This window comes from Patagioenas fasciata, chromosome 10 (genome assembly GCF_037038585.1).
Source record: "Patagioenas fasciata isolate bPatFas1 chromosome 10, bPatFas1.hap1, whole genome shotgun sequence".
Taxonomy (NCBI): domain Eukaryota; kingdom Metazoa; phylum Chordata; class Aves; order Columbiformes; family Columbidae; genus Patagioenas; species Patagioenas fasciata.
This window is the reverse complement of record NC_092529.1, coordinates 11813862-11840107: the sequence shown is the minus strand read 5'-3', so window position 1 is coordinate 11840107 and position 26246 is coordinate 11813862. Positions and strand designations below refer to the sequence as shown.

General features: G+C 40.1%; 1 protein-coding gene across 2 annotated transcripts; it reads left to right on the top strand.

Moving 5' to 3' along the window:
- The first annotated feature begins 1240 nt into the window (after window positions 1-1240).
- Window positions 1241-24929, top strand: TKT (transketolase). 2 transcript variants are annotated; one of them, XM_065845390.2, is made up of 14 exons: window positions 1241-1502; window positions 6750-6867; window positions 8230-8343; window positions 9009-9106; window positions 10713-10904; window positions 11719-11837; window positions 13362-13555; window positions 14124-14288; window positions 15551-15707; window positions 19052-19182; window positions 20398-20481; window positions 20649-20742; window positions 22427-22549; window positions 24625-24929. In XM_065845390.2, exons 1-14 carry the CDS (start codon window positions 1396-1398, stop codon window positions 24810-24812), a joined length of 1884 nt encoding a protein of 627 aa, XP_065701462.1. In that variant the 5' UTR covers window positions 1241-1395; the 3' UTR covers window positions 24813-24929. The 2 variants fall into 2 exon arrangements, with proteins under 2 accessions (XP_065701462.1, XP_071669250.1); XM_071813149.1 differs by lacking the exon at window positions 1241-1502 and adding an exon at window positions 4910-4928.
- The last annotated feature ends 1317 nt before the right edge of the window (window positions 24930-26246 follow it).

Here is a 26246-nt window from a genome sequence, read left to right as displayed (position 1 = left end):
TGGCTCAGTTTTTTCCTTCTTCCTGACACAGAGCCTACTTCCAGTCTAGTTTTTGTTCTGAGGATTTATTAAAAAAGATTTTTGAAAAGACAACTGGTGGAGCAGGCTAAGAAAACAGTTAACCTAAGGGAATGGCGTCTGCTTTTATTTCTTCCTATAACTTGGTTAGTTTATGGAATAAAGTTTTATCTTACCTTGTTAGGAGTTTCATGATTTACTTTCTAGCTGCAATTTGTCAAGTGAGCATGGATGGCTACTCTGTAAATACAGGTGCCTTCTTTCAGTTCTGAAACCCAAAGTCTTCAGAACCTTGAGGCAAAGGTGCAGGTTTTTTACTGGAATCTGTACGTGTCACTGGTGTCTTCTGAAATTAGATTACATCACTAGTTCACCAGATGCAACAGTTCACATTTAAAATAGATTTTAAAATATTTTAGTATTTTTAAATTGTATAAAACAGCTTTGAGGATGAGCTACTAAGTGAATAGAATACTGAAATACATGGGCAGTGCAGTGCAGGAATACCAGGTTTCAGGGCCAGGATATGAAGCATTTGATTTTATCAGTTTATTTTTTTGTTGTTGTTTTTTTGTTTTGGTTTTGTTTTGGTTTTGTTTGTGTTTGGTTTTTTTTTGTTTTTTGTTCAGATTGTGACTTCTAGTGCTGCTCGGGGTTTCTAGAGCAAATATGCAATATTTAACTTACCTAGTTAAGTCTGGAGCTTGAATGTTAGTGTGCTCAGAATTGCTAGAGAAAATATAATTCCTGTTTCATGGCTGGTAAAGTCAATCTTTTATGCAGAAGTCTCTGTGTTTGTCAATTTTTTACACATGTATTATAGAAACATAAATGATTTATTGAAAGGAAGCGTCACAGGGTAATTCTGTTAATGTTTCTCCTGACTGCAGAGGAACAAGGGTACTGTTAGGAGACACTGCATGCAGTGACGTTGTTTTACACACGGGAACAAGCTTGAGGTGGAAACCCTGTGCAATCACACCGAACAGGGTTCGAATGGCGGAGAACCGCAGACAACGGGCCTTCCCCGCGCCAGGGCCGCCGCCCCCTCCTCCCGCTCAGCGGCTGCCGGGCGGCAGAGGAAATGGCGCCTGCGCGCGGCCACGGGCGGGGGCCCAGCGCCGCCTCCGCGCGCCAGCAGGGGGAGCCGCTGGCCGGCCCCGCCCGTCCTGCCGCGGCGCTGTGCGCGGCCGGGGCCGGCGCAGGCTGGAGGCGGAGCGCGGGGCGGCCCCGCTCTGTCTCCCCATCTCCGCCCTCACCGCACGGCCCGGCTGAGGCGTGCTGCCCACAGCCCGTGGAGCGCCGCCGTCCTTGCCCAGCCCAGGTGCCACCGCCGCCCGAGCCCTGCTGCTGCCGCGGCCCTCCCGTCTCGCCCCTATGGAAGATTACCACAAGCCCGACCAGCAGACCCTGCAGGCCCTGAAGGACACGGCCAACCGACTCCGCATCAGCTCTATCAAGGCCACAAGCGCGGCCGGGTCCGGGTGAGTGAGGCCGGCGGGCTGCGCCCCGGCCCCGGCCGCACACCGGCCCCGCGCTGCGCCTCCGGCGATTCGCTCTCCCGCATCCCGGGCCGCGCATCCATTCAGCGGGAAGGCCGAGGCGGGTGGTGCCGGGAGGGGCTGCGCCGGCTCCCTCAGCCCGTTAACCGCTGCCGGGGGTCGCACCGGCGCCTCCCGAGGGCAGAGTTCCCCCTCGGTCTGTGTTCCCGTTGTGCAGAACACCGGGCGGGCGGGATGCCGGGCGCCCACCCGTGCCTGAGGCGGGAGGGCTGGGGCGGCCCCGGGGCGGGACGTGCGCTGCGCGGGATGGGGAGCGCGGGCTGCGGGGGAGGGATGGAACCGCGGGGGTCACGGCCAGACTCCCTGTGCCCCGACACCCGAAGCTGCTCCATGGGGAGGTGCCACACTGGAAATGGCGGCCGCGGGCGAGGTGCGGGGTCCCGTGGGCAGAGCCGCCCGGTCCTGGGGCCCGGCGGATGTTGTGGCTGCGGAGAGAGGCCGGGAATGTTAAGTTGATGCAGGACTGAAAACCAAAGAATTTGTGCCTGAGGCACAAGCGTTTTCTTTTTCATTTCGTGCCCGTCAGTTGGAACTAATTCTGCACAGAATTTCAAGTGAGCCCAAGTGGGATTATCTGTGAAATGCCCGCAGTCTCAACTGGGCAGTTTATTCAGGCCTCTGGACAGGATTTACTGTAGGCTCTGATGTGTGCAGATTCCAGGGTTATCCTGCCTTTGATCGTGCTTTACCTATGGAAAAAAATCTCTGCAAACAGTCCACTTTTACTCATGTAAAATTAAAGCCATTTTTCTGCTTCAATAATGCAATTGAGTGCTTCCTTGTGGAGTGCTAGCCTTTTTTTTTTTTTAATGTATCACATCTTTTTGCAATTTCCTCCTTTGAACTTCGAAATTGGCTGTGCTGTTAAAAAAAAAAAAAAAAAAAAAAGAAGGAATACTTTGGACACTGAGGTTTGTGTGGAAAAAGGTGGTGTGTAAAATATTTAAAACTTTTCGTTTGAATTGCCTTACACTTTCCACCCACGTCTGTCTGACATGGGCTGCCTCACATGGCTCTTTCTCAGAATGCACAGAAAACGACCTTTACTCATTCCTTTTGCATTCAGCAAATGAAAACGCTGCTTTGGTTCCCCTTGTAAAATGGAATGTTGGGACACAGGGAACAATAGGAGGGGGTTTTTACAAAGCCATGGCTTGATTGATCCATTCTCGGGAGAGAAGTACAAGATACCCGACAACTGCTCTTTTAATTCTTTGTTTCCAAGCTACAATGTACAGGCAGCGTTACACAAGCCTGTGTGAAATTGTAGGCAAGAAAAATTGTGTTAAATCTACTTAGTAAAGCTTGGGCTTCAGTCTTGAGCTTCTAGTGTGTGTTTTAAGTGGGCCACAGACCTGTATGGTATCAGTTGTCTTATCTACAAATAAAATTATTTTTCTGTTTTGTCTGATGTGCTGTTAAAGAATAAGAATTTTGCTCCAGCCTTTGCTTCTCTTCTGTGGTCCATGAAATTCAACAGTAAAAACCATTCTCCCTATACTGATGAAGGAACAATAAAAGTAGTTTGACTCGAGCTTTTGATTCCTGGATCATATATGATAGAATACTGAGTACCTCTTGCATTTCATTAATCACTAGATTATTCTAGCACTGGAGTGGTGTAGAGTCTGAAATTATTACACAACCTGGATGAGCAGATTATGAAAGATGGGCTCTGGAGGGAAGATTCTGTTGACAGGTCGTATATTTTCATAATTAATTAGGTTTGGTTACCAAGATGGTGGTGTAGTAGTGTGCCTGAAAGGAAAAGATGTTCAGAGTGTTTTGCAGTGTTAGGCAAGTCATGTACATTTCTAAAACAGCTATGTGTTATCAATGTGTTTTCCAAAATCTGAACGAGGCAGTGAACTTTGCTTCAATTGATAGTATACACTAAGAATGTAGAAAGATGTTTGAATGCAAGTTAAATAGAATATTACAGTTAATAAAAAAACTGTCATGCTTGCATTGACTTTGTTAAGGAAATTTGTGTTTATTAAAGGTGTAGTTTGTCAAACTGAAGGAAATACTTGCAATAAAACCACTTCAAACATAACAGGACCTGTCTACTTCTGTCAAGGAAGTAATTTCTGTAAACTGTGGCATATTTTGCAATGCAAGTGGTTCTCTGGTAGATCTGACAGGCCGGCTCTTGCAGTTTTTACCTGTACTAACGTTTGTTAAAGAAAATACAACCTTTGTCTGGACAAGAGCTAAAAGATCGGGTTGTCTGATCCTGAAGATGTTCAAATGTGTCACTTTGAGGACTTTCCAGCTGTAGTGGAAACATTCAGTGAACTGGAAAAATAAATTTGTGCTTAAAATGCCTTAGGTGGGGAAAAATTTGATTTAGTTGTAATGATTGAACATACTTGCTTTTGGGTGTGGAAGAAGTTTTTCTTTTAGATAAGTAGTGCAGACATTTTCATCAAAACTGGTAGAGTCTCTTGTAGCTCATGATAAGTTTCTGCAGTTTTGAAACAGTGCCTGGCTTCCTAGAATTAAATGGGTAGATTCTTAAAAGTGGAAGTTGCAAGAGTTTCTTAAGAGGCAGTTAAGTTTCATAACATGTGGTTTGATCCCTCCCTGCAGATTATTTTCTCCTTCAATTTTTTAGCTTTTGTCTTTCACTCAGTATTCCATGTAACATTCCACCACTATTCTTTTTAGTTAAAATGTGTGGATACGTGTAGATGCAGCTAATATAAATTGATGCAGAGTAATTAAAAAACCAAAAACACCACAAAAAAAAAAACTTATGTTGAAGTAATTATTTTACTCTTGATTTGTGTGAATCCAGGATTTCAGTGTTCTAATGGACTTTGGTTGGATTTACTACTGAAGGGCTGTATTTCTCTGGCAGAGAAGCGTGTTGATCAGACCATGACCACCAAGTTCTAGGTTGATCGTCGGTCAGGAGCAAAATGTGAAAGATTTGTGTGTGAGAACAGTGGTTATGACTTGATTGTGGTTTTTTTTCTCTCCACGTACAAGTACTCTAAATAGACTTCGTTAGGCTTAACAAGGAATTATTTTAACAGAACTTGTTAGAAAAGTGTGAGCTAATAGAAGACCAGTAGAGGTAGTTAAGATGGCTATATATAAAGAACATTGTGTGGTTGATTTTTAGAATGTTTTCTGGTATCCGATACATAGTTAAATTTTGGGTTATTTCTGTTAGTAGGAAATCATTTAATTAACCTGTAGTTTTAATAATTTTTTTTTGTTCCAATTCCAGGTAATTTATTAAAATTTTTACCTTTTTTTTTTTTTTTTTTTTTTTCTTTCCACACGCTACCATTTTAGGTTGTTTAAAACTTTTTTTACCAAGACCAGGAATTCATAGAAGTATGGTTAAGTATAAAGTTAATAAAATTACAGGAATGAAAGCTTTAAACAAGCATGTAAGGCTTATTGATTAACTAAAATATATAAATATTTACTAATATGTTTGAAACCATGGTATAAAGCTAATTCTTTTGGTTTCCTCTGTGTGAGTACTTACTAAGGGATGGACACTAACCATAATTCATATGTTGCTAGTGTTTTGCATGTTTTTATTCTTTTATTACAGCACTGTTGGGGATGTTGGGAGGGAAGGTTTATCACTAGCAGAAGGGAATATTATGATTGAAGTTACAGTGTGAAAGTGTTGTCTAATCCTAACATGCATGGTAAATGTACATGTGGGAAACAAAACGTGACACTTTCATAGTAGATTTGTCTTCTTTTACCATTAGGGTTAAATATTTTAAGAGTATTGTGTTGAAGATTGAAAATAAATGTTGGTAGATGAGAAAGTGAGGTGGGACTGCAAGTTGTTTTCAAAGCTGGTGCAGATTTCCGCAGCTGTAATGATCTTGCTGTTCATCATTCACTTTCCTGTACTTCAGTAGCAACCATTGATATAAAGAATGATCCTGTTTACACCAGTAGAATCTGAAAAATGCTACTTTCTGCACTCAATAAAGGTTTTTTAAGAGCCTCCTTACCCCTTTTGCAATTTATTGCAAGTGAAAAGCCAAGGCTGGTGCACCCAAGTGGTCAAGTAGTGCCATCCTGTCAAGGTGCATAAGAACTACACTGATCGTAATTTAATTTACAGTAATTTAGATAAATAAAAGCAATTGTATGCCCTTCTATTACACTTGAAGTGAAATATATACCTTATATTGGAATAATTCAATATTTGCACTTGAAAATGAGCCTTTTCATGTAACTTTTTTTTGGCTTGTTGGTACTGTATGGCATAGTTGCTTCTGAAATGTGCCTGTGTATTTCTAAGGCAAGTTATAGTCGAAGTATTAATTTGTGCTGCTGTTGAAAGTTGTTGCAAAAGTCATCCAGATAGTCCAGTGGGAGAGGCTGTCCCAGATACTTATAAATATTTGATAACTCAACTGGTTCAATATTTCAAGTATAAATGCAAATGTAGGAAATGTTGGTTCCTCTCTTAGCCAAAGATGAAGCAAATTAGGATTTTGCAATGTGTATCTGGGTGTTTACTGGAGACAGTTTCTGTGCCTAATTTCAGCAGAAGATGAAATACAAGAATTGTATTATTTAATGCCTTCTTTAGAAATCAGGATTCTAGTTTTAGCAGCTCTAACATGGTAAAATAAAATGGTACTTACATTACACAGTTCAAAGAGTTCCATAACTTTCTGCAAAAGTTAATCTTGGGTTACCAGTCCCTGCCTGTGCAACAGGGTCTGAACAAGTCACAATGCCACACTTTTAGTTCCTCTGCTCGGTGAGTGGCCCAGAGTACTGTTGAAAGCTTTGTGTCCTCTGCATCAGTGTGAAATTCTGCCATCAGCAGGAGGATGATTTCAGGCACAGGGTCAGACGACTTCCTGTGCTTCACAGTCACGAATTCGGGTGCTGTTCCCTTGACATGGAGAACAGAGAGCTCTAAAAGATGTGTCCTTGAGCTGACACCAGGGTCTATCTTTTAACATCCACTTTAACTAGATAAGAAGGCTCCCTTGGTTTCAAAGTACAACTAATTGGCATTGGGGTAATGGTAGATGGGATGGGTTATCAAAAGCACTTAGACTGTGTATTTTAATGCTGAGGAGTAGGGACTGGTAAAGTGGTATTTTAAAGATATGGTCCTGAGCAGACAATAATGAGAAGTGGTAATCTTGGGTCTGTCTTGACTTGTAGCCACCCTACATCATGTTGCAGTGCAGCAGAGATTATGTCTGTGCTGTTTTTCCATACCATGAGGTACAAAGTGCAAGACCCCAGAAACGCCAGCAACGACCGGTTTGTTCTTTCAAAGGTAAATTCATAACTGTTATGCTGTGCTTTTGCAGTCTGCTATAAAGAGCTGTATGTCTGTAAATTAAATTGATTTGTCTGCCTTGACTTATGCATACTTATGCTTGCATATGCACAGAAGTCTATTGGAAAATTTGAGAGCTTGGAATTTGTCTGGTTCAGAAAGACAAATAAAAAAAGTCGTTACCTTAGTATAAGCACTGCTTGGCAACAACTAAAACATCAGTGTGTTACCAACATTATTCTCATAGTAAATCCAAACCCAGCCAAAACCAGGACACTCAAAAAATAATCGAAAAGTGTCTATAATGAGTCTTGATTAGTCTTGACTGTTAAGTTGTTCTAGTATTAAATAATAATTGTTATTATTGTCTGTAAAATCTATCAAAAACTATTAACATCTGTTTTATTTTGGCATAACCAGTTTTCTAACGAGTAAGTCACAGTTAGCTTTTGTGCTCTACTTGTTAAATGCGGCCATGCTGTTATACCTGCAGTCACATTACAATGTGCACTAATTACTGTCAGCTTTTCAGGCAGCATTATATGAAGTAGTTATGGTGGGCTGGTGGGTAGTTTGTATTCCCACTGTGCCAGTACAATGTGAAAGTCAATACTACTTCAGAAGCCACTGTGGTTCAGAAAACACATAAAACCACAATCTGGACCGGCCATTAGTGTTTCAGATGCTGAGGTGGTAAAGCAGTAAGAGTCACTGCTTTACCTCTGTAGTTACTCAGGGTTTCTGTCCAGAGCTGCTGAATCGTTTCAAACCTCTGCATGCTTTTTTTGACTCCTACTGACTCCATGAGTGGAAGATTACTACTTCGCGGTTGCCCAGTTGGACCTGGCTGCAAGGATCTAAGGATATCAAGCTTAAAATTTTGCCTGTTGTCACTCACTGTATCTTACCTTGAATACATATATATTGAAGAAATTCTAGAGGGATAACACTTGCTCGTCCATCTGCTTACTGCTTTAGTTAACAGTGCTCTGTTCTTGAAACTGGTACCCAAGCAAATTGAATCAAGGTGGTTTATTTGGATACCAAAACTTTTTGAAATTGGACCTGGATGGCTGAGACCTTCTTACTCTTCCGTGTTGATTGTCAGGAGGACATGCTAAATATAGTCCTCAAGAGTCTTTCTGTCTGAACCATAGCCATCTGGGGTGCCTTAAGCAAGTACATGGGGATCTTGACAACAGGCATCAACATTACGTTATAAAAGTGTTTTATAACTCAGGCCCTTTTTAATGGACATAAGAACCTGATTCCAGGGTTCGTCAGCTTTGTAGAATTTTGCCTTGTCACTAGGATATTGTGAACCTTGTGATTTGCTTAAAAATGTATGTTTCTCTCTAGGGTCATGCAGCACCGATTTTATATTCTGTTTGGGCAGAAGCTGGCTTTCTACAAGATGCAGAATTGTTGAACCTAAGGAAAATTGATTCTGTATTAGAAGGACACCCAGTACCAGTGAGTGCTCATAACCTTTGATATAAGATGATGTTTTCTGTAAAACAAGAAATGCATGTATTTTGCAGCAGTTCTTGGTTGCCAGCTACGGTACAGGGAAAGATAAAGACTTAGAAGAAGGATGACGATATTTATGCATTCACTTCTGAATCAATGTATGCATTTGAATGATCATGCGAAAATGACCTTTATTGTTGCAGTAAAATGCCCCTACAGCCCTGTATGTCAATATTTTCCATGTTAAAAAGGTTTATTTAATGTTCCAGCGTGGCTTTTCTTAACCTTTAGGAAGCTTTACCGTATTTCAAGAGTTTATGTCCAGTTTGTTCACCTCATTGGTCTTTCCATTCACAGCTAGTTGTTTCAATTGATTCTTTTTTACACAAAATCGCCAGTTCTTAAGTGTTGCCATCCAAGGCGTAGCTGAGAAATTCCTGGGCCTTAGGTACCATTCCCTGTCAGAGCCTTGTTAGCTTGTGACACTGATCACTGAGGTACACGCATTGCAGGGAAAGAAGGGGAACAGGGCAAGATTTGGAGGGACTTGCACTATATTGTTATGGCTGAGAAGTTGAATTTTGATGTATGCTGAACCATCTCCTGCCACTGGAATATAGTTCTTCTGGTTTTTCACTCTAAAATAATTGTTGCCTTTTTGTTCTCAGAGACAAGTATTCACTGATGTGGCTACTGGGTCCCTTGGTCAGGGTCTTGGTGCTGCATGTGGAATGGCATACACTGGGAAGTTCTTTGACAGAGCCAGGTAATTCCATGTTCATATTTCATGATTATAGGCATTCAGTGGGAATATCTTATGAAAATAAGGTATATTCTTATCTCAATCAGGAAAAAACCCTCCTTTATTCTATTCTTCATTTCCAAATCTAATTTCAAATTCAGGTGTCAAATGATAGATTACTAGCCTGATAATTATAAAGCCATCACCAGTGAAACTACCAAGAATTTAAAGATTAGCAAGAATTAGTGCATATGTGTGTTCCTTTTGTGACCTGACAGCATTGCAAGGTCATGTTCCTGGACGGAGAAGACAATAAGTGATTGAGAGCCATGTTGAGACTCATATGTATCCCCTTAAGAGGACACGCAAACTAGAGATGCATCTTTTCCAAGTCAGGTGACAAATAACGTACAACACCTATCTAGATAAAGGACTGTTATGGTCAGTAATAGCACCGTTAAATCATGAAGCAGGGCTTCAAAATGTAATCAGAAAGGCACTCGCCTCCATAGAGACAAAAATGACTGCTTCTGCCATTTGTTTTGTGAGCAAGAAAAGTAGATGTCTAAAGGCAAATCTGTGTGAGGAGGAAAATAGCCTGATGCAGTTGATATATTTTATGTGACAGTTCTAGTACATTTGAGCATAGGCTGCCCAGTTAATGTGTCCTACACTTCAATGGCTTGAAATCATTTCTGTGAAAGATGACTTGCTGATTTTGATTGAGTTTAGCAGATGCTATGTGTGGAAAAAATCTAACGAATGCTTACATGGCAGAAGAAAAAGGTGGTCTTGTGTGCAGTATTGGGAGCAGCTTATGTGGGAGGAGTTCAGATTTAGCTGAAGGCAGGTGGAATGCAGATCAAAAGTCTGTTATAGCTTAATGTCTAATAAAATTGCTAAGAGCCATCTTGATTATTTTGTTTTAAAATTATATATTGGAAGGCTAATTTACTATTCTTTTTTAATCTTAAACATTTATAAAGCTTTGTCATTGAAAAAAAGAAGAGAGTGGTAATAGAAAATAAATACAATGGCTGAATCCTACAGAGATCAGGCAGTGCTCCTCCTGAGTTTTACCTAAATAAAAAGCCTTAGTGTTTGGACAAGTAGGCTGCAGAGTCACATCATGCTGGTTATTGCTTTCCTCAATTCTGAATTTGCATATGCAGCCTGCTTTAATCTGTAGTTGAGTTCATCCCCAGTTTATAGTTCCCTGAAATTAAATTGTTGGCCACCCTTCCAGGGAGTAGATAGTTGGAATGAGGAAGCAGACAGTCACCATTCCTGCATTGTTAGTGATCCTGCTGAGTCACAGTGACAGTGTTTAATGGTCCTGTTCATTCAAGCCTTGCAATAGGAGGCCTAAGACCTGTTATTTTTTGAGACAAAGGTTTGAAAAGGAGTGCAGTATTTATCCTCTTATTTTTTCATTTTAACGGCTCAAAAGTATTATAATTTAATTTGTCTAAGGTTATGTAAGGTTGTCTGAGGTCAATGCATTGAGCAATGGGAGTTGAGTTTGGCATAGAAAAAGCACTGAATTGTCACTATGAATTGTTAAAGGGATTTTGCTTTTGATTTAATTGTGCTTACATGTAAAAAATTATTGATTTATTTGTTCTTCTAGCTATAGAGTGTATTGTCTGCTTGGAGATGGAGAGTTATCTGAAGGCTCTGTTTGGGAGGCCATGGCTTTTGCTGGGTTTTACAAACTTGATAATCTTGTTGCTATATTTGATGTTAACCGTCTTGGACAAAGTGACCCTGCTCCTCTGCAGCATCATGTCGAGATCTACCAGAAACGCTGTGAAGCCTTCGGGTATGTGATTGGAAGAAGTTCGGTATAGTCTTGTTTGAAACTGTGTGTTTTGATTGCTTTTCAGAATTTTTAAAATTAGTTTTTGGCTCTTAAAGGATACCATTACCAAGAAAGACAGTCTTTCTTAATGTCAAATATTGGTTGTCTGTATTTGTACAGCAGGAATATTAAAAGTTGCAGAATTTTTTGTTTCAAGTAAAAATAAAAGGACTGCTTACTCAGATAAATTCGTCAGAGGATCTTAAAGAATTTTCTATCACATTATATACAGATTTTATAACTGTTTATGTGACCAAATGTACAGTCAGAGCAAGTAGGTCAGAAAAAAGGGCATGGAAGCCATTACTCCTAAGAGAATTCTTTGTGTTTTAGCTTTCATTTGGTTTAGAAATGTACATTTCTATGTAGATGGAACAATCCATGACTAAAAAATCTGTCTGATGGAATAACAGCCATGCAAATTATGATGGAGCAGTTTTATTTTAGTCGACTTTAACTGTCAGTTTTAAAATTGATTTCTAGATGTTTGATTTGCTCTTTTGATTAAAAATTAAGAAATCTAGGATAACTTAGTTATCTGTGGGCTGTGAATTTTGCTAGTAACTGTTAATCCCTCTGTGACTCATTTTGCATTATAAAAAAGGGACTATGATATTTTATGATCTCAAATGCTAGTTCACGGTTCTGGCATACTTTGGTTCTCTTAAAAAGACACTGCATTGGCATGAAGTTAGTATTTGCTGTTATTGCAAATTACCTGAGAGTGTCACATGTTAAACCCCTGTATAAACAGTTGATGTGTTTGTGTTCTCAGCTGGCATGCTATCATAGTGGATGGACACAGTGTGGAGGAACTTTGCAAAGCCTTTGGCCAGGCCAAACATCAACCAACAGCTATCATTGCAAAGACCTTTAAAGGCAAAGGCATATCAGGTAATAAAACACCTCTTACTTGTGCTATGATAAAGGTGAAATCATTACAAAAATACGAAGTGTGACATTTCATACATTAGATAAAGGTTGGTATCCTGTCAACTTTTTGACTTGATCATACTACCATACAATCTGAAAACTCAGAATTTCACCTTAGTGTTTTTTGTTGCCTTTTCTTATGGAGGACATTACACTGATGCTCCTTTGGAGCAGGCAGAGATGTGGCTCTCGGATCTTCATGTTATTCTTCACATGATCCAGCCAGATGCGCTTCCATGTTGATGAGGCTTTTACAGATCTCCAGTTGCAGAGCAGTTTTTCCTTTACTGTCAGCTGTACTCAAGTTGTTACCCTTCTAAAAAGTCTTTTTTAGTCTAGAAGATGACCAGAGATGGGGGAACATTGGGCCATACAGTTGGTCTTGATAATTACCCTAGCAAAAGTGGACATCCTTCTTGGCTTGTTCTTGATCCTTAGACTCAAAGAGACTACTCCGAGACAGAGAAGCGAGTAACTTTGTCACAGAAGCTCCATGCTCCTTGTGTTGCAGATGACTGGGTCTGCTTGGTACCAACCAGGCAGCATAAAGGCACAGAAAATGGGGAGGGATGCTGCATTTACAGTTTTGACAAAGCTGCTTGAGATGTGGTGTATAAGCTGCCTGGTCATGCTACAGGTGATTTCATATGATCTGATATGTAATTCATTTAGATACAGGATACAGTGGTCCATAGAAATAATTGCATAGGTTAGCATGATTTTTGAATTTTGGAGTTCACGGTGCCTCTAAGATCCCTTTGTAGTTTTCATGTGGTATGAAACTTACCGAAATGTCATTGTCAAGGGGGCAGATGTTTACCTACACATTTGAGCAATGGCACGCAGAAAGTCTTTCAAACTCTTCATACTTCTCAACAGTGCTAGTGTTAAGAAAGTCATATTTGTTCTTGCAAGTGAAATATGTGCTGGCTACTGAGAACTGCATCCATAAAATGGATAATAGTATTAATAACAGGAGTGAATATCTTCATTCCTTTTCATTGAGTAAGCAAGAAAAAATTATTATTCTTGGTGACTTACTCAGTGAAAAGCAGCATACCAGCCAGCGAGGTAATTTGCTGTTAGTGCCAGATGCACAAAGATAAAGAGTCATCAGAAGCTATTAAAATAAAGCTGTAAAACTTCAGGTCTTGTTTGAAGCTTAGCTGAGTTTGTTTATTTAGGCCTAACTGCTGAAATTTTATGTTAACTGTTCACACTGATTTACTGTTTACATCTTGCTGCACTTACATACCAGGCCAATTTAAAAACAATTTCAGTAGAAGGTGCTGGAATTTCATCACTAGTTTGGAATATATGGGATTTAACTATTTCTCTTCCGTGTTTAAACATGGCTATCTTAATGCTATTGATTACCATTGTAATTGTTTACAGTGGAGAAGATGCACTTTTACCTGGGTAAAATCTTCAGCTAAAAAATACTTTTATATTTTTCTTATTTGCAATGTAATTTTAAATACACAGGTGTTGAAGACAAGGAAAGCTGGCATGGAAAGCCCCTTCCAAAGAACATGGCTGAACAAGTCATTCAGGAAATAGATGACAAGATCCAAACCAAGAAAAAGCTTTCTCCAGCCCTCCCAGAAGAAGATGCACCTGTAGTAAACATCAGAAACATCAAGATGCCATCTCCACCAACTTACAAAGTGGGAGAAAAGGTACCCTGTTTTTCACTGTCAGATATCGTCAAAGTGTGAGACTGTTTTATGGGTGGCAGGAGGGTTTGTTATCCCTTGTCATGATTTCAGCTACCCACCTCTCCCTCTGTGGTGTGACACACAGACATTCAACTCACAGGATATTGAAAGGATATATCAAAATGTAAAGACCCAAATAATTCTTCTTCATTTTTTGATCATTATCAATTACCCAAACTATTTTATGTGTATTTAAAATTAAAGAAACTACTTGAGGTTCAGTGAATTTGCATGACTCGGATCTAAGGTTTTGAAAATCCTCTAGCTGGATTTGTAGGGAGTTGCTGATTTGTGTGTCCTGATGCTTCACTGTATTTTGGGTTTTTTTTGTTTATTCTTCTGTATGTCACTGTTCTCATACATATTTTCAATATCACTAACATTTAAAATGTTTTTGGTTGCGTGTTTGTTTTTTATTCTTTTTTAATTGTATGTATATGCACTCATGGGGGGAAAAAAAAAAAAGTGGGGGAAAAAGCTTCTAAAAACATAAAGTTATAACAGTACTGCTGTATGTTTCTTTTCCTAGTGGGCTACCCGCAAAGCTTATGGTGTTGCACTTGCAAAACTGGGCCATGCTAATGATCGAGTGATTGCTTTGGATGGAGACACAAAGAATTCCACCTTCTCAGAGCTTTTTAAGAAAGAACATCCCAGTCGCTACATTGAATGCTACATTGCTGAACAGAACATGGTAACTGGTCTCTTGGTTTTATGAATTACTAGTAGTACACAACAGCATCTCAGACCATTCAGTCTTAAGTCTTCAGAGTAAAGTTTTATAATTGCTTTTCACATGTCTATTCATGGCTATTTAGTTTAACTTGCTCACTTCTTAGAGAAAAACCTAGGCTATGGCAAAAGCTTATAGATACGATACAATAGGCTTCTAATCATTCATTCCTAAATCCCCCTTTTTTTAAATTTTTGTGATCTTATTGTCTGTGTTTCAGCAGAACACAAGGACGTGGCAGCATGTAAACAACAGCAATATTTTCCACAGTGTGATTTGCCAAGTTTTAGCTCTGAAAAGACTTTTAAAGGTTTTTTTTTTAGTTCACAGGAGGTGGAATGTCACAATGTGACAGTGAGTTCTACCCTAAAGATGAGGACAGAGAAACAGTTAATAAATTTAGGCTGATAGCATTTGTACAGAAAGGACGAAAATAAGTTGATAATTCATCTGTTTGACCGAGTCTTCAGTTGCCACCTGTATGGGTTCACTGAAGCAAATGAAATTAAAGAGAAATTCAGGCAGAAATTTGTTGTTGTCTTTAATGACTTATAACCAAAGAACCCATGGATTGTCTCTTGCAAATTTTATACTAGGGCAATTTGACAGGCTTGAGTCAGGCATTTTGGATTTACATTGGTTTAGGAGAACTTTGCCATGAGGAGCAGACCAGTTTCTGCAGTTTCTGTGTAAAATAAATATATGGGGTAATTGTAGCAATAAACAATTTAAGGACCTTGTTCTAATTTCCACCTTGCTTGAAGAAGGGCCCTTTTAGCGAACATCAGTCCAAATAACACAGGTAAATCCATTCCCACTTAGTAATGATAATTTTTGTTTTCTGAGATAGTAAAACCATGTCCTTGGGACTGAAAGTGTAATCCTTGATCCAGGAAAAGAAAGAGGGAAGAGGATAAGTCTTAAAACTCCGTGAGTGGCTGCTTAGATTGGTTGAAGAAAAGAAGTTGCCAGCAAGGATCAACAATAACAGCTCACAGTTGAGGCGAGGAGCAGAGATGATGGAGGATAGATATGAGGAGAGTGAGTTGCGTCTTTTCTTTTTTGGAAAAGCCTAAAATTAGGAGTAGGACTGGACATAAATTTTTAATCCTAATTGAGAGCTCCTTGCTAAGGTTTTATGGTAGGAAGTCATATAGATGATCTCTTGGAAAAAATTGATAAATGAGGCATTCGCTGTTCATGTACAATCTCCCTCTTTTCAGGTGAGCATTGCAGTTGGTTGTGCCACTCGTGACAGAACCGTTGCTTTTGCCAGCACCTTTGCTACCTTCTTCACACGGGCATTTGACCAGATCCGAATGGCTGCCATCTCTGAGAGTAACATCAATCTCTGTGGGTCGCACTGTGGAGTTTCTATTGGTAAGGGCAACCTTGGCTTCTTTATCAGCAGTTCCCATCCTTTAGTGATAAGTGTCTAGCAGTCAAACTGGTAATGCCTTGTGGAGACAATCAGTAACAGCTGTGATGGTGCAGCAGTGCCACCTTTAATAGGAAGAAGTCATACTTGCAATTCACTTTTATCAGGCACGTATTTAGAAAGAACGAGAAAGATTTCAAGCCTTCATCAGCTTAACTGCTTTTTTTTCCCCTTTTTGACTTTTCCGTACAAGCTTTTGTACAGTACAGGCACAGAACAGTATCAAGGGACTAGACTGAAGATGAGGACCTGAGATTCCATCTTTGCAGTTGACATCTGCTGTGATGTGAATAGTTGTGTGCTTAATGTACCTCTGTTTTCCAATCCCTAAAATGAGAAACTAATCATATTATTCTTGCTCTTGTTCACCAATCTCAAAAACACTTTACAAGGGATAAATATTTTGGTTTTATTATTCCAATTTATTATCACCAATGTATTATTTATTATCACCAATTTGAAGTAATTGCTTCAATTTATCTCAGTATTTCTTACTACTGGAGCAGTTAGTGTGTTGATTAAAAAAACCCCCGAAACCTCAAAGTACTAATGAAACAGGAACTGTGACACTGTTATATAATTCAGGAAACTGGCAGTAACTTCTCTCATCTTTGCTTCCCATCCTGTGTTTGGTACATGTCAGATCATATTGGGGTTGGATTTTGATTTGAGAGAGGAAGGAAGTTTTGTTTTTTTTAATGAAATGCATAGATATCACCCATGAAAACAGGAGCAGACTTGCATACCAAGAAGGAAAATGCCAGCAGACATTCATGCTTGAAAAACTACTTGGTATTTATAGGGGAAAAGAAAGGGAGTGCGATCTGACAGGGCTAGTAAATTAAGGCTCTTTGCATATGTCAGTTTTTCAGTTCATTTAATATTTTGGCTAGCAGTATGGTTTGGAAGAGGGTTGGAGGTTTTTGTTTGAAGCAAAATAGTTTGACCTGTAATATTGGTAAAGATTTACAGATGCTTCATGAGCATGTGTAGTCTCGTCCAGAACCTCAAGCTGAGGTATAGAGTGTGCTTTAGTAGTGGAGGCTCTAAGCAGAGTATAGCAGATTATGGCTTGTGTATGTCATTAAGGGAGGGATTCTGTTACAAGCCTCTTTTCTTTTTAAAATCAATCATCCCACCTCATCATAGTCCAGCTCAATCCAGTTAAAGTCTTTTAGCAAGCAGCAAAGGGTGTTGGTGCAAAAGCCAATTAGCTTTGGTCTTTGCTCATTTAAGAAGATAAGACTGCTTTGGGCTACCTGAATTGTCTCCTAGAACTACACTTCCAAGTTTCAATTTTCAGCACCCAAAATGTTCTTCTGGGAGCTGTGATAGTGAAGTGCATACTTAGAGTTATGAAGTCATTTGATTTACAAATCTAAATCAGGCCTCAACTCTGATTTTCAGGAAAAAAAGATTTTGAAGCCAAACTTTTGCAACTGATTTCAGCAGTTATAGATTCAATTTTAAATGGAAGGGTATGAATTAAGTGTACTTCCTATTAGAACTTTGGACCTGCATGGAATTCAGAACCCTAACTGGATCTGTGGTGAAAATTGAAGTTTTATGCAGTTCTAGGTGGACCCGGGCTTCTGCTGCATTGAAATTTGGACCCATTAAATTCAGGAGAAATAACTATTACAGTGACCTTCTGAACTTTTCTAAGTTCACTCCTAGACCAATAGTTGCTGATGGACCAAAACATCTGATGAAACATTAAATGTTTTTTCAAGGTCATGAGAGAAAAATGGAAAATCTGCCTTTTCCAAACTAACATATAGGGGAAGAAATCATAGTGTACATGTGTCAAATAGAAATATGAGGTGTTCGGACAACCAGTTTTATATTGTAGATATTTAATACCATTCATATTAAGCACTCACATTTTTTACTAAGATATAGATGTAGGTTTTGCAAATGTAATTGAAAATTACTCTCCTTTGATCTGTATTACTTTAAAACCACATAAATCAGGATTCTCATAAAGATGCACTTGGGGCTGAACTCAAGTGCTGGTCTGTAAACTACTAGTACAAACTACAAATGCTGGTATTATTGGCACCACGTTAGCAAAAGCAGGACAAACATGAGTACTCTCTTTACCTTGGGTAACATGCTAATTCAAGAACTTGTTAATTGTTCTTCATCATTTCACTTTTCTTCCTTGTATACATTGTTTGGTTGCATTTTAGGAAAGGAAAATGCTTACTTAGGTCCCACTGACTTGGTCAGAGTGCAAACAGGTTTAGAAACTGTGATGTTGAGTATTTTTTTCATGTCATGACTGAAGGCTGAGATGCTCTTTTCCTGGTTTGTGGTTACTTTGTTGGTAATGTATAGTGGCAGAGTTCAATTATTGATTTCTTTAACATGTTTAAAGTTCTTCAGAGTTTTGTGCTGCTCTTATGAAAATACTCTCCTCCTTCCTCGTGAACTCGTCCTTCTTGAGTAACAGGTAGTGGGTGCATGTGGGAAGGTTTATTGCCTGCTTCTGCTCTGCAGGCTGTGACACGACGGGGCTCAGAACTCGTTGCATGGTTGGTTTGGAACGGTGCCATTCCCAAAGTGCCCTTATATAAGGTCATTGGGGGCGGGGGGTGTTGCGGTGGTTGTTTCTTTATGAAAAATCATGGCATCCGGCACACATTCTAGCTAATGATTCTGTTTGTAGATCTGCAGTTTATGCCATAAGGACCTTGAGTTGTTAAATTAACAATGTGGATGTCCTGTTGCTCTTTAAAAGACTTTTCATAGTCTTGAAAAATACATACCCTTCATTTAATCTTGAAGTCAGACAAAGAATGTGAGAGTAGTTGTACCAAGTACTCTACAGTTCTAATGAAACACACACAATTCTCCCTTCACATTTCCAGCAGTTTAAATCTAGAGGAACACTATTAACAGGTATAAATTTTGCTTGTGCAGCCTCAGTACGTATAAATCTGAAGATGCTCAGATATTTTGTGACCCTCTTTCCGTATCTGTACCCTTCCTACTTTAGTTGTCTTCCTTTGTGTTTTATTGTCATATATTATTTTCTATTTTTTCTTTTTAACCCCAGTTCTCTTTCTTTTTAGTCTCTTTCTATCTTTATTTACTGTTAAGATGGTTCCAAGTTTAAGGAGAAGATGATTCTTTTCTCAAGCAGGTAGACTTGCATGTCCCGTGTGTGCCTGATTTCATACTTTTTTTTTTTTTTTTAGTTTACATTTAACCTCACTGCTATATTGAGTGATTGTCAAAAATGTGCACTTAATCTTTTGTAACCCTGGCTGAATTATTTTAGGTGAGGATGGGCCTTCTCAGATGGGACTGGAGGATCTGTCCATGTTCCGGGCTGTTCCCAATGCCACCGTGTTTTACCCCAGCGATGCTGTAGCCACGGAAAAAGCAGTGGAAATAGCTGCCAACACCAAGGTTTGCATCACAGTATTTCTGAGCCAGAAAATATTTTTTTTTGTACTTCTTTTGTTGCTTCTGGCATGTTTTTTGCACGTCTCTGCCCACATAAATTCTTTCAAAGGCTCCAGCATGGCAGTGGGATGTTTTCTGTGCATGGAAAGGTTGCAGACATTCTGCCCAGGCTAGTGCAGAATGAACAGTCTGGCGTACTGTGGGCCATATTTCAGGAGGTGTGAATGTTTGCACAGTGATTGCAGTTTGGGTCTAAATTGGCTCAGAAATAAGGGCAAATGCAACTCTCTTGTTGGTCTTTAGCAAACTTACAGTCTGCATATTTTGGAGTTACTGAGAGCTAGTGCTTATATTAGCTGCCAGTCTCACTGGTATTTTTTTGCGGCTCTGTTGCCAGTGAGGGATTGCAGTTAAATTGGACTGAGGCTGAAGACAACTAAGACTTCCTGCATGGCTGTGACAGAGCTTCTGATCTCTCTTACCTTCGGCTAATTTGACATTTAGTCAAATGTCATTGGTAGCATTGGGTCAGATCATCTCTTTGGTACTTCTTTTGGCTGCCACAGAAATTTACCTTGAGAAAGGAGCAAATAATCTGAAAAATTTCAGCCTTGCTAGTACAGCTTTTAAGTGAAAGAGTGTGGGAATTTGGTATGTAGCAAATGTGATGAATGGTTTATGAAAAAAAGATGGGGAAAGGGAAAGGAGTGTAAGGTAGCATACAGGAGAGATTAGATTTAAGTACTGGTTTGTTACTTCTCTTGGAAGAGCGTCTGAAGATTAACTGATGGAAAGCATTTTTCCTTGCTTTCAGCTGAGCATTTCTTCTTTTACTTTAAAGTTGCTCAAGTAAAGTTTGCACATATATGGCAAAGTTCTGTGAGTCTAATTAATGCGAGCAGGATTCTCCATTTCCACAAGAGGGGAAAAAAAAGAGAAATAAAGATCTTGGAATCAGAAAAAAAACTGTGTAAGTTACCAGTGTGCTCTAAGAAGAGGTTAACTGTATTGTAATATCTGAAACAACCAGCTGTTGAAAAAGGACTGAGAGGAACTGGAGAGGGGGGAATTTACTCAGTAAAACCAGAGGTAACACAGAAGAGTGAAAACAAGACAGATAGAAAAGTTGTTTTGCTGTATTTTTTTCATAGAATTTACAAACTGCAATGTCAGCACCTTTCTGGTTTTGTAACTTTAACATGTTTACTTCGGAAACAGGGCATTTGTTTCATAAGAACTAGTCGTCCTGAAAATCCTGTCATTTACAACAACAATGAGGACTTCCATATTGGACAGGCAAAGGTAAATACTGCCCAGATAAATAGAATCAGAAAAAATATACAAAGTCCTTCCTGTAAAAGCCCCTTTCCCTCTAAAGCATTCCAATCCCAAAGATTTTATCTTTTTAATAAAAACTCCAGAAATTTTTGAAATATCAGTAAGATTTAATGTTAAACATTTTTTTGCAGGTGGTTCTGAAGAGTAAAGATGACCAAGTGACTGTGATTGGAGCAGGAGTCACTCTGCATGAAGCTCTGGCTGCAGCAGAGCAGCTGAGAAAAGGTGATTATCTTATAGTTTTTTTTTTTTTTTTTCTATTTTTATCATTTAACATGCGAAGAAATCAATACCACTCAGCCTAACTGCTCACCCGTGGTACTGGTAAACAGTAATTAAAATGTTACAGACAGATGGTCACCAGTTAAACTGATTTAGTGGAACATAGCATGTATCTGCCAATCTTGCCTAATTGAGTAGGTTTAGTTAGCTTAGCAGCATTAGTAGCCATGAAAATTGCCAAACTGATCAGATCAAAGTCTCCTTAGAATTGCTAATCCATCCGAAAGTGCCCTGCAGGCAGAATCCTAGAGGGGGTGTGTAAGAAGCAGGAGTGATCCTTCCCAAGCACGTGGGTGAGCTCCGGTACCAGCACAAGGAAGTGTCATCAGACTGGGGCCAGTTCACAAAATCCAGCTTGTCAGCGGAGCCTCAGTGCTGTGTGTGCTCCTGCACGGCGCTGTGGATGTGCAGTGCCTTCCTGTGGGAATGAATCACTCCTACCTTGGTGGATTGGAATGAAAGTATCAACTTTTAACTAGAGTGGGAGGGGGTAGTTCTATGATAGTGCTCAAATGTACTGATATCTCACAGCAAAGGTAAAAATCCTTCAGTGAAATATGAAGAGAAATAAACCATCAAAAATCCGTCTGTGAGTCTGTAGCCTATGCCTAATTAATGTTGCCTGTGGTTTATGGGTAGATTTGGGTGCTGTATCTAGGTCGACAAATATTTTATTATGACCTTCACCTCACCGTGACTTCACCTTTATAAGCCATCAGACTTAGGACATTTTAAAACTCGTGATTGCAGAATTATTGTTAATTTTTATTGCATCTACCATGCTTTGCAGTGATCTGCTCATCTTGAAGTGTGAACAACCAGCTATGGAGAGATAATGCCTTGGTGCAGAGGCAGTGTCTCATACCTGAATTGTGTTGGCCACTAAGAGCCTTCAGTCACTAAACTGTTAACAGAGGGCTTCTTTATGTATGGTAATAGTTGACTCAGTGTTCAGCTCGCCACGATCTGACAAACCTCATGTAGTTTGCTGTTCTTTATAAACAATTGCCATTTGTATAAAGCTTTAGTAAGCAATCTGAGCCTGCCTTGTGATGACAAGTCCAATTCTGGTTTTGATCCCAACCTTAAGGGTGCCACGGTCAGGGCTGGGGCAGTTCAAACAGGCACACTTGGCAGGTGGGCAGCCTGCAGTGAAGAATTCAGAATGCATGCAGATCGAAGAAGCGGGAGGAAATTGTGTTTGACTTGACAATAAACTTGAAGGTAAAATAAAGGTCTGGGAAAAAAACTGTCATTGACAGTCTGAATAAGAAAGGATTTCCTGGTGAATAGATTTTGCTCTTAGCTGTGATGCTGCTGTTTGGATTACTCATTCACTGACGGGCAGTCCAAATGACCTGGGGTCGCTTATCCAAGGCTTTTCTGCTTCAAGTTCCGTCAGTGGAATGGATGGCTATTACTGTGTCACAGGGTGCATGAAGAAAGAATGCATTAAAAAATCAGGGTTGATTGGGTTCCGTGGTAGACAAGCCGTAAGTGCAGATACCAGGGAGTCAGTGTAGGCAGTTTTCATAATGGCTCTGAAGATCACAGGCTGCCTGTACCACTTCTCTTGTCTTGCCTTCTCCAAATCCACATTGCAAATTGTTTCATTCTGTTTCCACAGAAAAAATCTTCATCCGTGTGATTGATCCCTTCACTATAAAGCCTCTGGATAAGAAGACAATACTTGAAAATGCAAGAGCAACCAAAGGCAGAATCATCACTGTTGAGGACCATTACCATGAAGGTAAGCTGAGTCCAGAACGTCACGGCCCACATAATTGTTCCTCAGGAGCTGGAAGCTCACAGCTGCTCCTGACCTGAGAGAGAAGAGTGGGACCTGATGCTGTCATTCAGATAAAAGAGTGGTTTTAGCCTTTTTCATTGCTGTTATGGTTATGGCACTGAGGGTTGAAGGTTTCCTAAAATAATGGGTTAATCAGGACTGCCTTTCTGATTAACTTGGCCTTGTGTGCCCTTCCATGTGCTTGGTCCAAGTGAAGTCTTCATTCATTTGTTCCCAGTGAGACAGTAAATTCCTGCTGCAGTGCAGCGATTCTGCATGGAATGGTCTCAGAATGGCGTTACAGCAGCTTCTCTCCCAGTTTGTTAAATTGCAAAACAGACTATTGCTGTACAGGTGTCTTAAGTTTTTCCTGTGTCCAAAAGCTAGGTTCCAGGTTGCTTGAATTTGAGGTGTGGCCTCCCCAGTGCTGAGTGCAGGGGGACAATCACTTCCCTGGTCCTTCTGGCCACACTAGTGCTGATACAAGCTAGGATGCTGTTGGCCTTTTTGGCCACCTGGGCACACGCTGGCTCATATTCAGCTGGCTGTCAATCAACACTCAAGTGCAGGATCCAGCACTTGGCTTTGTTGAACCTCATACAATTGGCATTGACTCATCGATCCAGCCAGTCCAGGTCCCTCCGGCCTTCCTGCCGTCCAGCAGATCAACACTCCCACTTGGTGTCATCTGCAAACTTACTGAGGGTGCGCTCGATCACTTCATCCAGATGATTGTTAAAGAGATTAAACAGAACTGGCTCCAGTACTGAGCTCTGGGGAACACCACTCGTGACCAGCCACCAACTATAGTTCACTCCATAATCTGCTCCCGCTCGCTCTCTGGCATGTCTTGTTAGCACAGGTTTTTAGAGGCTTGGCTGTGCAAATATGTGCTGTGAAGGTGAGACCATATGTAAATAGAGAGCAGCTGTTGTGAATTGCATGTCAGGCTTGTTGCTTTTGGAGGAAATGGAGAAATTAGCAGAAAGGCAGCTATGACCTATGGCATTAGATATTGTAGTTATCTACTAATAAAAATTAGTAGATATTATGAGAATATTACCCTACTTTAATGTGAGCATCACTCCTGCCAGCTGTCTGAAGTGAGCTGGTTGCACTGTACTTCTGTTCAGACTATGGATGATGATAGCATCACTGTGTCTCATGGTTTTCTAGATCGTCTTTCAGCTCTGGACAAATATTTTACTGCAGATTTGCAAGATGCCAAAATCATCACACTCTAAGATGATGGACATGTGATTTACACTGACACAGCTTTCTATGTGTGATGCAATCAAGGAAGGTCAATTGTACACACATCACAAGCCCTAATGCATTGCAAGCCTGCATCAGGCTGAGCTTAAAGCTGCATCCATGGAGGCTGGAGGCCAAGTGTGGCAGGTTAAACCACACCATGCTCAGGGCTGTGGAAAGCCCTGCATTCCTGGAGACACCCTGCCTGAAGTGCAGCACCAGAGTGTCTGTCCTACCACTGCACAGTTCCCCATTTCATCCTTTGTCCCCAGGACTGATGGTGGTTCTGTCTGAGCTGAACTCTAAGCAAAGGTTGTGGATGTTTTACATAACTCAGAGAGGTGCCTAGCGGCATTTGCAGGCATTGTGAAGAGATGGAGCTCTTAAAAGCTGTTGAGTTTGGTGGGAATTAAGATTTTCAGCTCTTTAAGTACCTTTGTAAATACTCTTCAGTCTAAACATACTTTTAAACCTGACCTTTGGCAGCTGATGCAGAAGTGGTGAGGGCTGCCTGACAGTTCTGTGCTCTTTAGAGATATGTGGTTCTCACTGCCAGTTTGTAAGTACTTCGGAAATATCAGGCTGCTTGTGCTTCTGAAATGGGGAATTGTTTTTGTTTCACAAATGGGAAAGTTCAGACATATATTGTGATTGATGTTTCTCAGAAGCATATAAATTGGGGATTTAACTTGCATAGACCTTTGTATCAGATATACATGCAATCTCTATGTTGCCTGTGGAAGCATGCAGATATATGTCACGTTTGACTTTTTTTTCCATAGGTGGCATTGGAGAGGCAGTGTGCGCTGCAGTAGTGGGCGAGCCTGGCATCACAGTCAATCGCTTGGCTGTGTCTCATGTACCACGCAGCGGGAAGTCAGCTGAGCTCCTGAAGATGTTTGGCATTGATAAAGATGCCATTGTGCAGGCTGTTAAGGTGGCAGTGTCCAAATCAAGAAATGCGGAGTAGCTTGAAGCATCTTGTGCTGTGTTACAGAAAAGCAGTGTTTGGAGAAGTACTGTAAGTTTAAGGCAGGCAAAGGTGCTTTATGTAGAGAGTTCTAATAAAAATACCAGCTTAAAAAACTTTCTGGTTTTTAATCTCTTCTCTTTTTAATCCTGTCTTGAAGGGAGTTTGGTGAAAACAGACTTCTTCCCCCGCTGCACCGCAATGTGCTAGATAATGTCGAAGGAGACGTACCAGGTCCTGGAGAACCAAGTGAGGGAGGTGGAGGCCCAGTAGAGCTACAGGAATGGGTGGTGGGTCAGGAGGGAGTTGCTGGACTTGGAGGGTGGTAGCTCAGTGAGAAAGAGCTCATTTAAGGAGGTTGAAGCTCTCATAGGAACCTGAATTATATTCTTGAGTGCTTGGTCAACGCTGCAGCAAAGGTGATATGTGAGACCAGAACGAGAGCATTGCTGTTTGGCGAGAGGCAGGAATGTTCAAACTGCTGAGATGGACTCAAGAAAAAGGATCTGAGAGAACAGCAGGAAACTCCCTGATACCTGAGAGAATGCGGCTGAACGTGTAAGTTGCTTCTTTTCTGCAGAATTGACTCTTCTCATGTGAGCTGCTCTGTGTTGGATGACCTGTTAATCTCACATCATGGGTTCCACTGGGTGATTTTTAAAAAATATTTTGCTATTTTTAAATGCTTTGCTTATTTTACCCTTAAGCAGCTTCTGTTTAAAAAAAAATATATATATTTATATTTTATATATATCTATTATTTTTTTTTTTACTGCAGAGTACCAAATTTAAAAAGATTTAGTACTAAAATAAGTTTCTTATCCTGACTATTCCACAAATTACCTTTCAGAAAGATATTAATACAGCAGAAGAAACTAAAAAAGCAGTTTTCATCAGAGCAGGATGACTATGCAGAGTTTTCAGTTCACTCAGAAGCCATTTGACATTAACAATGCTACACTGGTCTGAGCAAGACTTTGTCTTTAGACTAACGACACAAAATATACAGTATTTTGGTATAACAGACTGTCTCTACAAATACATGTAAATAGTGCATGTAAATGAGAACATATAACAAAATAACTTCTATTTATTGTTATTGCTTAATTTAATTCCTGATTTGTTTGGTAACTGCTGTGCCGTGTTGGTACAGGCCTGCAAACGATTGCTGATATTTCTGGATGTGCAAATGGAACTGCAACACGCAAGAATGATCAACACTGGTGTTTAAAATTTAAGTACAACTAAAAAGTGTGTTAATTTTCTAAGCAAGGTTTGATATTGCTTCTCTAAAACTCTGGGCTGTTTAGGCTAATGACTTTTAGGTCTACATTTCCTTACAATTTCATGTTTTATAGCTCTTTCTGTCTGAGTTGATGCCTTCCTCCTATAGGTATGAAGATGTTAAATTTTAGTAAAAATGTAAAGGTGTAC

Excerpts from the sequence above, each read along its gene's own strand:
- TKT (XM_065845390.2), top strand. The coding sequence starts at position 1,396 with ATGGAAGATTACCACAAGCCCGACCAGCAGACCCTGCAGGCCCTGAAG. Across the intron at positions 6,868-8,229 it reads ACCGGTTTGTTCTTTCAAAG|GGTCATGCAGCACCGATTTT; the intron begins GTAAATTCATAA and ends GTTTCTCTCTAG. Across the intron at positions 22,550-24,624 it reads TGAGGACCATTACCATGAAG|GTGGCATTGGAGAGGCAGTG; the intron begins GTAAGCTGAGTC and ends TTTTTTCCATAG.